The sequence below is a fragment of the Ovis canadensis genome, chromosome 6, assembly GCF_042477335.2.
Source record: "Ovis canadensis isolate MfBH-ARS-UI-01 breed Bighorn chromosome 6, ARS-UI_OviCan_v2, whole genome shotgun sequence".
In the NCBI taxonomy this organism is placed as follows: domain Eukaryota; kingdom Metazoa; phylum Chordata; class Mammalia; order Artiodactyla; family Bovidae; genus Ovis; species Ovis canadensis.
In genome coordinates, this window is record NC_091250.1 from 130,026,012 (window position 1) to 130,041,922 (window position 15,911).

Below are 15,911 nucleotides of genomic sequence, written 5' to 3' on the forward strand. Positions count from 1 at the left end.
AGCTGCAGCACACGGGATGTTTCCTTGCAGAGCACAGGTTCTCTAGTTGCGGCTTAGCTGCCCTGTGGCATGTGGGATCTTAGTTCCTCAACTAGGGATCAAACCCAAGTCCCCTTCATTGGGAGGTGGATTCTTAACCACTGGGCCACCAGGGAAATCCCTGGGCTATGCTTTTGACCAAACAATTTAAAGCAACTTAAAAAGGGTAAATTTTTTTGCAATTTTAATGATGGGATTATTACCTATACCTTTCAAACTCTGTGCCCCTGATTTTTATGCAGTAAACAGATGTAACTGTACTGATCTTCAGTCCCTGAAGTACCCCTCAGAAGCAAAGACTGTGGGAGCTTACTTTTTCTCTGGCTCCATCATTGCTTTTCCCTTAGCGTGAGGTTTCTCTGGCTCCATCATTGCTTTTCCCTTAGCGTGAGGACAGGAGGGTCCTAAGGAGTCACAGGGGCAGCATCTGCCGGTCCCGTGTCTCTGCTGTTGCTGCTCCTGAGTGTCCGCGGTCCCCTCACGGTCGCGGGTGGACCCGGGCCTGCCCCCGGCACCGGCTGCCAGCCGCCAGCCAGGGGGAGCCCTGGAGGAAGCCTCTTGCCCTTCCGGGACACGAGCCAACACGTCTGGGCATCAGGCACACAGATGCAGGGTCTGAGCAGAGACCCAGAAGCCTTTGTCATGCTGTCCTTAACATGAGGATCTCCGCCATCAAAGCACACAGAACAGCTATCAGAACGTAGGAAAATAATATCAGGGCTTTAATCCTCTTAAATAAAATGTAACATTTAAAATATAGCAAGCACATCCTCAGGTTTCTCTAGGAAAGTCCATCTTACTAGGGGAAACACCTTTAGGTCACTGGTCACTAGCTGGGTACAGATTTCAACATTTCCAGAGGTGAACGAAACAGGACAACAGCAACTGATTCCGTCACCTTCGGTAACGGGCAAAGTAGGGGTGATCGTTCTGGGCAGGCAGGTAGTTACTGATTATAAAGGAACTCAAATCACGTTTGTCACCAAGGGCGTCATAAACCTTCCTCAGCAATCCCCTCCACTGCCTGAGTGGGAGCCAAGCATCCCAGGAGCTCGCAGGCTACAGTGAGACGCACGGGGTGCAGAGCAGCCGGCAGGGCCAGCCAGCAGACGGGGCTCCTGAAGGCCTTTTATTTACTCCAAACACTCTGACGTCGCCAGAGTCTGAGCAGACACAGTGTTTTTTGTGATACCCCAGAGTCCAGCAGTGTCCCATCAGCCTGTTCCATAAGCACGTGGAACGTGTTAAAAATCAAGGGACCGACTCCTGTATTCCAGTTTGTTAACGGAGCTGTGCAACTGGCTCGCTTTTCTGCGGGGGCCTTGCAGCAAGGTTTAGGAAAAGGTCAAGAGTATTCATAGGTGAGAAAAGACGAACCCGCCCTGGAAGAGTCAGCGAGTGATTACGACAAAGCGCTGCAACCCACGGGCTGCTAAGCCTCCTTCACCACCCCCACCAGGGCGGGCCTCAGGGTGCGCCCGTGCAGCTTGTAGCCCACTTTGTTAACCAGAGCCACCGTGCCCGGCTCCTTCCCCTCGACTGGCGTGTGGAACAGCGCCTCGTGCTCGTACGGGTCGAACTTGGCGCCCAGGGGGTTCAGCCGGAGCAGGCCGTGCTTCGTGAACACCTTCTGGATCTGGACCTCGGTCATCACGAGCCCCTCGTAGAGGTTCTTCAGGTGCGGGTTGTCGTCCCGAATCTCTTCCTTCGGGACACACTGTGTGGCCTTCTCCAAGATGTCTGCCACCTCCAGCAAGTCCTTGCAGAAGCCCTGGATGCCTGCACCAAGGTAAGGGAGAACGTCACTGCATTCTGCATCCAACTGCACAGGCAGCTCAAAATGACGAGCCCTCCTTGTGTGACACGTGCGTGCTCAGTCACTGTCGTGTCCCACTATTGTGACCCTGTGAACTGCAGCCCACCAGGCTCCTCTGTCCGTGGGAGTCTCCAGACAAGAATACTGGAGTGGGCTGCCATTCCCTTCATCTAGGGGATCCTCTCAACCCGGGGACTGAACCCGCATCTCCTGCAACCGCAGGTGGATTCCTTACCACTGAGCCACCTGGGAAGTCCGTCTGTCACCTTTTTTCAAATCACTACTTTGTGCTAGAGTTTCAATGGGTTGGATTAGACAAAAAAACGTTCCTGAGGTTTAGACAAAAGCAAATGAGGTGTAAAGACAGGGAGCTGAAAACCTGCAGAGCCAGACTGGAAACTCCCAGTCCTGCTCAAGACCAAGAGGACACACAGACTCCTGAGCACGTCAGTCCCATCTCAGCTGCCGAGCGCAGGGCCTGGAGCCACACCCCTGGCTGTCACAGACAGCCCTGTGACTGTGCGGAAGCCCTCTGGGTTGAAGCTGCTTTGGTTACAGCGCAGGGCCAACAGTAGCTGACACACAGTGAGCTTATGAGGACAGGAAGCCACGCACCTCACGGCGCCTAGAGCACTGAGTGCTCCATAAACCTCAGCCATTACTCAGCACCACGAGGTCCAAGCTACCAGGACACAAGCCTTGATCTAACTGAAGAAATGAGTTAAAGATTTCATGTAAATGCAAACGCCCGTGGTCTCAAGACAGCCCTTCAGATGCTGCATGCAGGAAGCTGGGGCTGACAAGAGGCGCGCCCTGGGCCCGCTGTCCCCCTCCCCCGAGGTGCAGCAAGGAGGCTCCAACAAAACCCGCTCTCATCTTCTCAAGTTTCAAAGGCTCTACGCTTTGAAGGAGGCAACGCTTGTTTACGGCTTCCCTTGTTTTAGAGTATTTTCACCCAGTTGCTGGAAAATGAAATTTAAAAGTCTACTCATCCAATAAAAATGTGAGCATCTAGTAAGGACTAACCCCTCGTGGGAGCTGCTGGGGAAGCGTCTGCCCACGTGGAGTCTTGGTCTGAGACATGCAGCGCACGATCACCACAGTGAGACATACAATTACCAATTATACTTCCAGGACGGAGCCCTCCTGAGTGCTGAGGACGATTAACCTCAGGGACATGGCTTACTTAGCCTGCAGTGTGGCCTGAGTCAGGAGTGAGCCAAGCACTGCAGGAGCCGAGGGCGCCAGTCCACCAAGTAGACACAAACCCAGAGAAGCTGACAGCTCCGGGCAGGGTGGACTGGAGGGGAGCTGAGACCACTCTGCCAAGGGTGTGGAGCAGAAGCACGGGGCTGAAGCTGGCCTGGACAGAGTGGAGGACGTGGAGGAGGGCAGTCGGTGGAGTCCAGCCGCCCCCACCCCCAGGGCGGGAGGGGAGTAGGCGTGGGGGGAGAGCCTAGTTTCAGATGCCTGACCTGAACACCGGTGTGGGCGACAGTATCATTTACTCAAACGAGGAAGGAAAGGAAAGGGGAGAATTCAGTTTAAAATACCTCTGAGACATCCAGGTAGACAGCCAGGACTAGAATGGGGAAGAAACATCTGAACTGACAGCTCACCTGTGTGTGGACACCACTCAGCCCTGTCGGAGGGCAAGTCAGTGGGGGAAGGGAAGGAGGGGAGGCCTGAAGAACGCGGGCATTTAGGGGGCAGCAGGCCCGCAGCTAGTGCAGGGGACGACCACAGAAGAAGAAAGAAAAACAGGAGTGGAGGTGACGGCATCCGAGAGCGAAACGCGTCTGCAGAAGCAGTGAGGCGCCATGGTCAGAGGCCCGTGGAGGAAGGTGGGCCCGGCCCAGCAGCCTCCTGCTGAGCACGGCTTCTCAGCGCCCTGGAAGCCCGCCAGTGCCGGCCGCTCACCCCCACGCAGACGCGGCTCTGCAATCCACGCTACTATCGCCTACCCTGTAAGCTCAGCAGCATCTGGGGGACATCCAACGGGACTGGTGCTCCCGTGGCTGGGACGGTCCCGGCTGACTAAGGCCTGAATCTGTGGGTTTGGTGGGCGTGCCCACAAAAGCAAGGCTGGGTCTGGGCTCCAAGAGGTCTGCGTTGGCAGCTCTGGGAACATGGCGTGGGGCATGCCAGGGCTGCCTGCCTGCACTCCCACGGTGGAGGTGGGGCTGGGGGCAGTGGGCGACAGCACACCCTGTGAGCCTGGGCAGTGGGAGGGCTTCCTGGTGGCTCGGCGGTGAAGAACCCACCTGCCAATGCAGCAGACGCAGGTTCCACCCCTGCGTCGGGAAGATCCCCTGGAGGAGGGCATGGCACCCCACTCCAGTATTCCTGCCTGGAGAGCCCCATGGACAGAGGGACCTGGTGGGCTGCAGTCAGTCCACAGGGCCGAAGTCGGACATGATTAAGCACGCACAACAGGGGCCACCACGCAGCACGCTCCCTGGTGGCCAGCTGCAGCGGAGGGATGTTCAGTGGCTCCCCTCCCAGAGGGAGCGCTCACTCCCGCCTGCCTCACTCTGCAGCTCAGAAACAGATCTGGGGGGCTGTCCACTCTGACCAGGAGGGAGCAGACCCTTCCCCTGACCGGGCTGTGACAACCGGAGGGGAGGCCCTGCTCAGCCAATCACACCCTCCCCCATCAATGGGGCTGGGCCGGACACCCAGCAGCACCTATACCAGAGGGGAGGCCCTGCTCAGCCAATCACACCCTCCCCCATCAATGGGGCAGGACACCCAGCAGCACCTATACCAGAGGGGAGGCCCTGCTCAGCCAATCACACCGTCCCCCCATCAATGGGGCAGGACACCCAGCAGCACCTATACCAGAGGGGAGGCCCCGCTCAGCCAATCACACCCTCCCCCATCAATGGGGCAGGGCTGGACACCCAGCAGCACCTATACCAGAGGGGAGGCCCTGCTCAGCCAATCACACCCTCCCCCATCAATGGGGCAGGACACCCAGCAGCACCTATACCAGAGGGGAGGCCCTGCTCAGCCAATCACACCGTCCCCCCATCAATGGGGCAGGGCCGGACACCCAGCAGCACCTATGCTATAAAAGCAGGCCTCGCACCAAAAACGTTAGACCCACTCGGGCTACTACACAGGGAGGCTCCCACACACAGAAAAAAAAGCCCTCCACGACCATGATAGGTAATTGTTTCTCCTAACAAAGAAGAAATCTGGAAGGCGAAAAATGAAAATCACCCAATCAGAGCAGCAGACAAGAAAGCCAAATGAAACAATATGAAAACAATGTAAGAGCCCTGTGGGATAATGGGCCAATGTACACATGACAGGGATCCTAGCAGCAAAGAAAGGGGGGGATGCAAATGTATTTGCGTGCATCATGGCTGGGCACCTGGTAGTCCAGGGAGTTAAAACTGTGCCTCACAATGCAGCAGGCGCGGGTTCAATCCCTGATCAGGGAGCTAAAACCCCACATGTCTTCAAGTCAAAACACAAAGCAGAAACAATACTGTAACAAATTTAGCAAAGACTTTAAAAATGGTCCACATGGAAAAAAAAATCAATTAAAATGGAACAGTTAAAGAGCAGATTCTACAGACAGCACAAGAAAGGGAGTGAGCTGTAGGGGATCCCATATGCTGTCAGCGGTGTTCCCACAGAGACACTGCACGCCAGGAGGGAGGCGGCCAAAGGCCTGAAGGGGGAAGTCTGCAACCTGGGCACTCTACCCAGCAAGGCTACCATTCACAAGGAGACAAAGAACTGTTCAGACAAGCAGAAACTATTTGTACTTTTAACACAGCAATACTAAACCTATCCTAAAAGAAACATTAAAAAGTCTTCTCTAAGTAGAAAAGAAGAAGCTATAGGCAAGAGAAAACCCAACTGTAAAGTGAATCACTTAAAGCCAGTACAAAGATAAAAAAAAAAAAAAATTATGTGAAATCAATGACACCACAATGAACACCTGATGGGTAAACACGAAAGATGTAAAAGACAACATCAAAATCATCAAGTGTGGGAAAGGAGTAAGAAAACGCTGACTTTTTTACCCCTAGAATATGTTTGAGCCTATATGACCACCAGTCTAAAGCAAGCAGATACAGAAAGAGATTAGCATACTATAAAGAAAGCTGAGCACCGAAGAATAGATGCTTTTGAACTGTGGTGTTGGAGAAGACTCTTGAGAGTCCCTTGGACTGCAAGGAGATCCAACCAGTCCATCCTAAAGGAGATCAGTCCTGGGTGTTCCATTGGAAGGACTGATGCTGAAGCTGAAACTCCAATACTTTGGCCACCTGATGCAAAGAGCTGACTCATTCGAAAAGATCCTGAGGCTGGGAAAGATTGAGGGCAGGAGGAGAAGGGGACAACAGAGGATGAGATGGTTGAATGGCATCATCGACTCGATAGACATGGGTTTGGGTGGACTCCAGGAGTTGGTGATGGACAGGGAGGCCTGGCGTGCTGTGGTTCATGGGGGCGCAAACAGTCGGACACGACTGAGCGACTGAACTGAATATACTTGAAAAACAGGGTAACCACAAATCAACAACGCACACCAGATTTACAAAATCCAAAAAGACAACAAGCACAAGACAAAAAACAAAAATACATCAAACTACAATATGCAGTCTACCAGAGACTTACTTTAACCAAAGAACACACACAGGTTGAAAGTTGAGGGGTCAGAAACAAAGATATTTCATGCAAAGGTAAATAAGAAAGGGGGGGGGTCACGATATTCATCAGACAAAACAGACAGTAAAACAGAAGCTATAAACACAGAAAGAAAAACACTATATATTAAAAATCAATACAAGAAGATGTTATATTCTTCAACATATATGCACCCAACACAAGAGCACCCAAAGTACATAAAACAAACGCTAACAGACATAAAGGGAGACACTTCATGGGAATACAACAGCAGGAGACTTTACTGCCCCCTTGCGTCACTGGACAGAGCTACACAGAAAGTCAGGAACGCAACAGAGACCCAAAATGATGCGGCAGAGCAGCCAGACTCACCTGATGCGCTCACGCCATCCCATCCAAAAATACAGAGCACACGTTCAAGTGCACGCAGGGCCTTTCCTAGGACTCACCACACACTGAGGCACAAAACAAGCCTCGACAAATCTAACAGAACAGAAATCATTTCCAGTATCTTTCTGACCAGAGCTGCATGAACCTAGATATCAACTACAGAAAAAGAAATGAAAACAAAAAAAACCCAAAAAACCCAACTATATGGAATTAAACAACATGCTACTAAAATACCAATGGGTCAACAATGAAATCAAAGCAGAAATTAAAAATTACCTAGGGACAAATGATGATGAAAACACAACCATACACAGCCCACACCATGCAGCTAAAGCAGTTTTAGAGGGAAGTTCACGGTGATATAGGACTTCTTTAAGAAGCAAGAAAAATCTCAGAACAACCTAACCACCTGAAAGAATTAGAAGAATAAGAACAAACAAAACCTGAAGTCAACAGAAGCGAGGAAACGAAGATCAGAGAGAAACTAGACATTAAAAAAGGCAAAAAACAAAACAAAACAACTGGCTCACCAAGAAAAGGGAGAGGATCCAAATAAAGAAAATAAGAAATGAAAGAGAAATCACAACTGATGCCACAGAAATACAAACCATTAAGAGATTATGAACAAGTAATTATATCCCAACAAACCTGACAGTCTAGAAGACAAAAGCAAGTTCCTACAAATTCACAGCCCGCCAAAACGGAATCAAGACATGCGTGATTCCAACAAACTGGGAACTAGACGTGAAACAGAACCTGTCATTAAAGAAACTGCCTACAAACAAAAGTCCAGGACCAGATGGCTACACAGGTGAATTCTATCAAACATAGAAAGAACTCCTACCGATTCTTCTGAAACTCTTTCAAAAGAATGAAGAGGAAGGAATACTCCCAAAGACATTCTATGAAGCCACCATTATCCTGATACCAAAACCAAAGACAGACACTACTAAAAAAAAAAAAAATGACAGGCCAATATCCTTGATGAATATAGATTCAAAAATTCTCAACAAAATATTAGCGAATGGAAATTAACAACACAGAAAAAAGATCATACACCGCAACCAAGATGGACTCATCTCAGGATCATAACAGCAGTTCAACACATGCAAATCAATCAGTGAGAAACAGCACGTCAGCAAGAGAAAAGACAAAAACCACATGCTCATCTCAAAGGATGAAGAAAAAGCATCTGACCCAACATCCACTCACAATGAAAACTCTTATGACATAAGGATGCCCACTCTTGTCACTTTATTCAACATAGTATTGGGAGTCTCAGCCACAAGAAGATGTAAAATTGTCATTTTATCGTGTCATCTGTATATACTACTTATTGAAAGCCCTGAGATTCCACACAAAAACTACTAGAATAAATGAATGAACTCAGCAAGATATCAGGATATAAGACTAATATACAGAAATTGGCTGAATTTTTTTACACTAACAATGAAATATCAGAAAGAGAATGTAAAGAGTAATATCTTTTAAAATCACATCAAATAATAAAAAACTTAGGAATAAACCTGAAAGGAGGTCAAAGACTTATATGCTGAGAACCATAAACCATTAGTGAAGGAAACTGAAAATGATTCAAAGAAATGGGAAGATATCCCATACTCTCCTTGGAAGAATTAACATTGTTAAAATGGCCATACTACCCAAAGCAATCTACAGATTTAATGTGATCACGATCAAATTACCAGGGTTTCCCAGGTGGCTCAGTGGTAAAGAACCTGCCAGCCAATGCAGGAGACACAGGAATCTTGGGCTCCATCCACGGGTTGGCAAGACTCTCTGGAGGAGGAAATGGCACCCCACTCCAGTACCCTTGCCAGGACGCCCATGGACAGAGGGGTCTGGGGAGTTACAGTCCATGGGGTCACAGAGCTGGACACGCCTGAGTGAGTGAGCATGCACACTACCAAGTTACCCGTGACATCTTCCACGGGAGATGAGCATGTGCAAGCTATTATACACAAACTGAACAACAGGTTACCACTGCGCAGCACGGGGAATTACAGTTAATTATCCTATGATAAGACAATAATGGAGGAGTGTAAAGGGATGTGTAACTGAGTCACCTTGCTGCACAGCAGAAATTAACACATCATAAACCAACTATATACTTCAATAAAATTAAAAAAAAGAGAGGTTTGTTCTCTGTTCTCTGAACTTAGATCTTTGCTTCCACTGCAAGCACCAAGGTCTGTCCTTGGGCAGAGGGTTTAACCTCTTATCAGTTCTGCATCCAGAACAGGGGGACTGAAAACTCTGTCCCCTAAGCACTGAGATGGTCTTCCGGATGATCAACACAACATATATGGGGTTGGAGACAGGCCTTGGCGCCAGCGCCATTTTAGAAGCAAATCATTTCAGCCTCAGTGACCTCAACTGTAAGGTGGGAAGCATGATGACAGAAGGATCCAACGGTGTCAACACAGACAGACAGCGGTGGACGAGGTCTTAAGTGAGACCAGCGTTAGGGCTGCTCCAGCTGAGGACCCGAGCCTCTTAGGGCACCTCTGCTAGTACCTGCAGGCTCACACTGAGGTCCTTGTGCAGAAGAGCGAAGGATACTCTATCGAAAGAATCACACTCGCCACGAGCATGCGTCACCAGCCAGCTCTGCTCCTTCTAGGCAACAGCTGACTCATCTCAACAGCGGGACGGAATGTAGCCAGCAGCCGCCCCACCTCCCCACCTGACCCATCAGGCTGCCTAGGGCCACACCCGCCACTGTCCATGTGCCCCAGGATCAGTATCACACAGTGTTTGAAGTTACCATACAGTTTGGCCTCCTCCACCAATTTTTGGCTCCTCTGCCGCAAGTTCTCAGTATCTGCTAGAGCTCGCTTATATTTTTCCTTAAAAAAAAAAAAGGGAAGACAAATTCACACAAAATAAATCTGGAACAAATTAATCGGAAAACAAATGTGATATAATAAACTGCAAGTTAAAATACAAACAGCAGCTATGAGTACTTTGGAGACTAGATTACAAACAGCTGCTGTGGAATAAACAGAAGTAAATTAACCAGTGCCACTAGCTCCACTATGTGGGGAATAAGATGGCCGGGCGTCACATATTCACAAGCCCCCAAGGCCATTCTCACTCTGTGTACAGCTGAGCAAAGGACAAGAAAAGCTGCCAGTTTCTGCTGGTTCTGATGGTTCCTCACAAGGAAGGACCATTCATTCCTCTGCAGAATCTCCAGCTCAAGGGAACCCTAGAACCCAGGGTAAGGGCTGACCTGGCTTGGTTCTCACACCCCAAGGAGGGTCAGGAGAAAAACAACCGTGAGTGGACAGTTTTGGCCTCTACCCCACAGAAGAGGAGAAACCTCAGGAATGAACCTTTGGTATTTTTGAATATTGCCCAGGTACGGTTCAGTTGGAACATTTATTGCGTAACAATCATTTGAATTCCTGTATCTTCCTCATTTTGCACCAACTCTTCCTATAATCGTACCCATCTCCTGGCATTTCTATTTTTCATGGGCACTAGGTTATTGCCTTCAGCTTTCTGGGGGTTCCAGAGCCATGGTTAAGAGCAAGGTCTCACAGGCTCAGACCGTGGCCCTGCCACTGGGTAGCAAGGTGACCTTGGAAAGTTTACCAAACAGTCCTGGGCCTCAGTTTCCTCATCTGTAAACAGGGGTATTAACGGCCGACTCACAGGGCTGTTGTGAGGATTCATATAAACAAGGGGGTGAGCAAAGCCCTAGCGCAGTGCTTCACGGCAAATAGATGGGGATACGATAGAAACAGTGACACACTATTTCCTTGGGCTCCAAAATCACTGCAGATGGTGACTGCAGCCATGAAGTTAAAAGACGCTTACTCCTTGGAAATAAAGCTATGCCCAACCTAAGAAGCTTATTAAAAAGCAGGGACATTACTTTGCTGAGAAAGGTCCATCTAGTCAAAGCTATGGTTTTTTCAGTAGTCACATTTGGATGTGAGAGCTGGACCATAAAAACGGTCGAGTGCCAAGCAACTGATACTACTGATCTGCAGCTGGAGAACTCTTGGGAGTGCCTCTGACAGCAAGGAGATCCAACCAGCCCATCCTGAAGGAAATCAGTCCTGAATATGCATTGGAAGGACTGATGCTGAAGCTCCAGTACTTTGGTCATCTGATGCCGAGAACTGACTCATTGGAAAAGACCCCCAATGCTGGGACAGACTGAAGGCAGGAGAAGATGGTGAAGACAGAGGATGAAATGGCCGGATGGCATCACTGACTTGGGGGACATGAATCTGGGCAGACTCCAGGAGATGGTGAGGGACAGGGAGGCCTGGAGTGCTGCAGTCCCTGGGGTCACAGAGTCAGACACGACTGAGCGACTGAACAACAACGCTTTTCCACATGAGGTCATAATCTGTATTACTAATTAGTTCAAAAAACTCCAACATTCCTGGGAGAGCACCACGTGACTTTACCTCTGGCTCCTACCTTCGTCCTCCCAAAGACCCAGGCTCAAGGGCCCTACTGAATATTCCTCACTTGTAAAGACCATTTTCAGTCTTAATTCAATATAATCTATGTAGCACATGAAGATAATTCTCATGACAACCAGAGTCACAGCGGATTTGAGTTCTATCCCTCCTTCAGCAGTAACTTGCTGTAGAACCCAACAGGGACAGAATTTGTCTGGCTTCCGCCTCTGTTGTCAGGGAGGCCATCTTCAAATCCCCAGAAGACGGACCTGGAGTTCCACAGACCATGCTCCTCACGAGAGCCCACAGCCTTACCATGGTCTCCTTCAGCTGCTCTTCCAGCTTGACCTTCTCTTCCATGAGTGTCTTCTCCAAGGAGGGAAGATCTGTCTTCTGTTCATTCTGACCCGCGTCCTCCTCCAAGTTCTGGCCGTTGTTCTTCTGTTTTGCAGCTGTGCACAGCAGCCGCGGAGAAGACCTGAAGGCAAGCCCACACGACAGAAATTACGATCATGATTCTTCTGCTTGTTAAAGTCAGATGGACAACTTCGGAAATCAAAGGTGATTTAAAACTACTTGCTACGTGGGCGAGAAAGGATCTGTCTTAGATACAATAAAGGCCAATTGCATATGACGTATGGAAGCTATCTGTTTATGTAGAGTCTTCTGCAATACACGCCTAAACTAAAACGTCAGTGCACCAAGGCTACAGCACTAATCTCCCCTTCTCCTCACTCTCAGGAACTCCCGATCATCCAGACTCCGCCAAGAAAGAGCCACTACTGGAGCTGAGGTCCAGTGCTGCTGTCCATTGCAAAGCCTCGTGGGCAGACATCTTGCCCATAGGATACTTCAGTTCAGTCACGTCCGACTCCTTGCGACCCCATGAACCGCAGCACGCCAGGCCTCCCTGTCCATCACCAACTCCCGGAGTCTACCCAAACCCATGTCCACTTAGTCGGTGATGCCATTCAACCACCTCATCCTCTGTCGTCCCCTTCTCCTCCTGCCCTCAATCTTTCCCAGCATCAGGGCCTTTTCAAATGAGTCAGCTCTTCACATCAGGTGGCCAAAGTCATGCAAAAGGTATCTATATTCACAGACTGTAACTTGGGTTTGAAAGTGATAAAAGAGGAACCAAGTGCTTTGGGAGGCTCAGAGTAGAATATTTCTAGCTTTGGAGAAATGGAAGTCTGGGAAAGGATTTGGGCAGATGGACTTTGACGAACAGGCAAGAGTTCACATACAGAGGCAGGAATAGACAAGACAAATCCACTTCAGGAATGGCGTGAACAAAGGCATGGAGGCAGGAAAGCACAGGGGTGGTATGTACACAAAAAGCTCTAAAAACTAATGCTGGAAGTGACTTGGGATATTACCCAATCTGATCCCCATGTGGAAAAGGTTAAGTAATAAGCCCAAGGCCACAGTGCCATTAATGAATAATACGGATCTGTTCACCAGGTCCAGTGGGGCTCTAAAGTATGCCACAGCCCAATCTGAAAATAAACTATATTCAATTTCCTTCCCAGATTAAAGCAAGCTGCCTCAACGAACAGAAAAGCTAAGGACACACAGAACATGTGTGTGTACAGGGTGTTTAGGGCAGCACATACAGATGTTTTCCAGGATGAAAAGCTTGAAACAGAACACTGCTCAGAAGGACAAATTGTTGAACAAACGGGTGAACAAATTTGTGAACAAATTATTGCTTCCACTGTCTGGAATACTGAGCAGCCATCAAATAGATGGCGGTGTTAAACTGCCATCTTTTGGCCTACACCATGGGGGTACTGTGCAGGAAGAAATGCAACTTAGAGAAACACACAAAACATGACCCCAGTTTTATAAACACAAACCAGAAATCCTGTTTTGAGGAGAATAAAAGGATACACTAGTCTGTTACCAATACTTTGGCCACCTTATGTGAAGAGCTGACTCACTGGAAAAGACCCTGATGTTGGGAAAGATGGAGAGCGGGAGAAGGGGACGACAGAGGAAAAGAGGGTTGGATGGCATCGCTGACTCAATGGACGTGAGTTTGAGCGAACTCTGGGAGACAGTGATAGCAAGGAAGCCTGGCAGGCTCCAGCGCATGGGGTTGCTAAGAGCCGGACACGACTGAGCACCTGAACAATCACCTGGGGGTGAAGACCAGTGGCCTTCATGCTGCCGTTTCTACTTCTGCAATTGAAAAACTAACCATCTAACGACGGAGTGCGCTGCTGTGACCTGCCCTAGTTTCCAGGTGTCCTGGCGTCTGGGTGTAAACAGTCACAGCCTTTCACGTCTGCTCCACTCAGCAGAGCCCCTCCTGCAGCAGCCAGTCTGGGTTTGCAGGGAGGCTCTGAGAGCTCCACACACAATTCAATTTGCCCTCTCCCCTACTTGAGCCTCCTTACACAAAACCTGTTCCTAGAGGCAGAAATGCACGCAGTCTTGGCAATCAACTGGATTTCCCAGGTGGCGCCAGTAGTGAATAACCCAGCTGCCAATGCAGGAGACATAAGAGAAGCGGGTTCAATCTCTGGGTCAGGCATATCCCCTGGAGAAGGGCATAACAACCCACTCCAGTATTCCTGTCTGGAAAATCCCCAAGGACACAGGAGCTTGGCTGGCTACAATCCAAATGATCGCAAAGAGTTGGACACGACGGATCACGCACACACGTCCAGGCAATCAATGCCAGTTACAAAAATCGCAAATTGAGCCAACCGCCTGTACTCACTCAAGACTCCCCAGGCGGGTTTGTTCCCACGCTGTCTATACAATGGATCAGGCTAGAATCGCAGCTTCATCCCCTCGCCCTGTCCTCGTCCCCTTTTACCGACCCGTTTACCGTCTCACCATCACTAAATAAAGCTCCTTGAGGCCAAAGTCCGGCTCCCTCTCCGCGCAGCTTCTACTCCCATGTTCGGCCCAGAGCAGCTTCTCTTAACAGATAACCTGGTTCTCCGAAGCTCCCCCCAACGTGGAAGGTGCTAGTTCAGTTCACTCGCTCAGTCATGTCCGACTCCGCGATCCCATGGGCTGCAGCAAGCCAGGCCTCCCTGTCCATCTACAACTCCCGGAGTTGACTCAAACTCATGTCCACTGAGTCGGTGATGCCATCCAACCATCTCATCCTCTGTCCTCCCCTTCTCTTCCCGCCTTCAATCTTTCCCAGCATCAGGGTCTTTTCCAACGAGTCAGTTCTTCGCATCAGATGGCCGAATTACTGGGAGTTTCAGCTTCAGCATCTGTCCGCTAAGCACGGACTAAACTAAGTTAGGAGGCCGGACTTTGAAACGACAGAAACCGCAAAAAAAAAAAAAAAAGGAAAAGAAAAGCCAAGGAGAGGGCAGGGCCTCGTGACCTCCGCCGCGGCGTCACTGCTCTAAGTCAACGGCTCTCCCCCACGGTGGGTTAGGTAGGGGACTCCGCAGCACGCGGAGGGGGAGGAAGCTCGGGCAGGGCGGAAGGAGCCCGCTCGCCACCGACGCCTCGCCCGGGGAGCCGTCCCGTCCGCCCCGCGGACAGCACGGACAGAGAGGCGGCCGGGCAGGCCCCACAGGAGAAACCAGCGGAGCCCGCGCCCAGCGTCTGGAAGACCCCCCACGACGCCCAGGCCGGAGCCGGGCAGGGCTCGCGTCTGAGCCAGCGGGGACAGCGCGCCCCTCCTAAGCCTGGCCATCGGCGCCCCTTACCTGAGAGACAACGCGAAAGCCGGGAGGCTGCGCCGCGCCAGCCGCACACACCGAGCCGCCATGACTGCTGCCGGCACTGCGTGCGCTCACCGGGCATGCGCGAGACTCTATTCTTGCTTCTCCCGCCCAATTGCTTCCCCTCAGCCAATCAACCACCGTTTTTCCACTGATGGACAGGCCATATTCACCAATAATTGCCGGCCTGGACGGTGGGCGGGGTTTGAGGCCTTAAGAGGCCCCAGAAAGTGAAGCTGAGGTGAAAGGTGAAGGAAACAGACTCCTCCGTGGAGGGGCGTGGTCAAGGGAAGAACCAATAGAGAGAGAGCATGGGGAGGGCACCGGAAGTGCGGACTGAGGGGGCAAGGAGACTCTCGAGCGCGGTTTCCAGTGAGGCTCTCCCTTACTGTACGTGCACCTCGAGGTTCGGGGCGCTCTTTGCTCTGGGAGGTGGCCAGACGCCAGGGCTTTTGCCTTTTCTCCCTCACAGCCCGAGCTGCTGGGACCGAGCCAGACTCTGGGTGCTCAATGTAGGCTAAAGGCAAATAGGTCAAGGACGAAAGCTCGTGGACGGGCGACCGCAGGGCTCCAGGAAAGTCGGTTAAAACAGCGTTAGGCGGTCACCGCCCGTCCTGCCGGCGACTTCGCGGCGCAGGAGGGCTGACTGGTGGCCGGAGGGGGCTTCCGTCGGTACTGTGGGTTTTGTTAAGGCAAAACCCGGGAAGCCTGTGTGGTCCAGCGCGGAGGCGTCGGGCCTGGGCAAGGAGACTTAGGTGGTGTGTTTCGTTTGCACGCCTTCCACCTTCAGTTTTCTCAGTGTGTTAGTCGCTCAGTCGTGCCCGGCTCTTTTCGACCCCATGGACTGCAGCTCATTAGGCTCCTGTGTCCATGAGA

General features: G+C 50.6%; 1 protein-coding gene across 2 annotated transcripts; it reads right to left on the minus strand.

Annotated features, from left to right (window-relative positions):
- Positions 1-740: 740 nt before the first annotated feature.
- On the minus strand, positions 741-15,300 carry GRPEL1 (GrpE like 1, mitochondrial). 2 transcript variants are annotated; one of them, XM_069594796.1, is made up of 4 exons: positions 15,021-15,300; positions 11,650-11,812; positions 9,683-9,759; positions 741-1,818 (listed from the first exon to the last, which is right to left on the minus strand). In XM_069594796.1, exons 1-4 carry the CDS (start codon positions 15,080-15,082, stop codon positions 1,542-1,544), a joined length of 579 nt encoding a protein of 192 aa, XP_069450897.1. In that variant the 5' UTR covers positions 15,083-15,300; the 3' UTR covers positions 741-1,541. The 2 variants fall into 2 exon arrangements, with proteins under 2 accessions (XP_069450897.1, XP_069450896.1); XM_069594795.1 differs by having other exon boundaries at positions 9,678-9,759; positions 15,021-15,166.
- Between the last annotated feature and the right edge of the window lie 611 nt (positions 15,301-15,911).

What these genes read in the sequence shown, in the direction of transcription:
- GRPEL1 (XM_069594795.1), bottom strand. Translation starts at nt 15,082, where the DNA reads ATGGCGGCTCGGTGTGTGCGGCTGGCGCGGCGCAGCCTCCCGGCTTTC. An exon ending in GCTTTCGCGTTGTCTCTCAG is followed by an intron (nt 11,813 to 15,020) that starts GTAAGGGGCGCC and finishes GCTTGCCTTCAG; the next exon opens with GTCTTCTCCGCGGCTGCTGT. An exon ending in AGCAGCTGAAGGAGACCATG is followed by an intron (nt 9,760 to 11,649) that starts GTAAGGCTGTGG and finishes TTTTTTTTTAAG; the next exon opens with GAAAAATATAAGCGAGCTCT.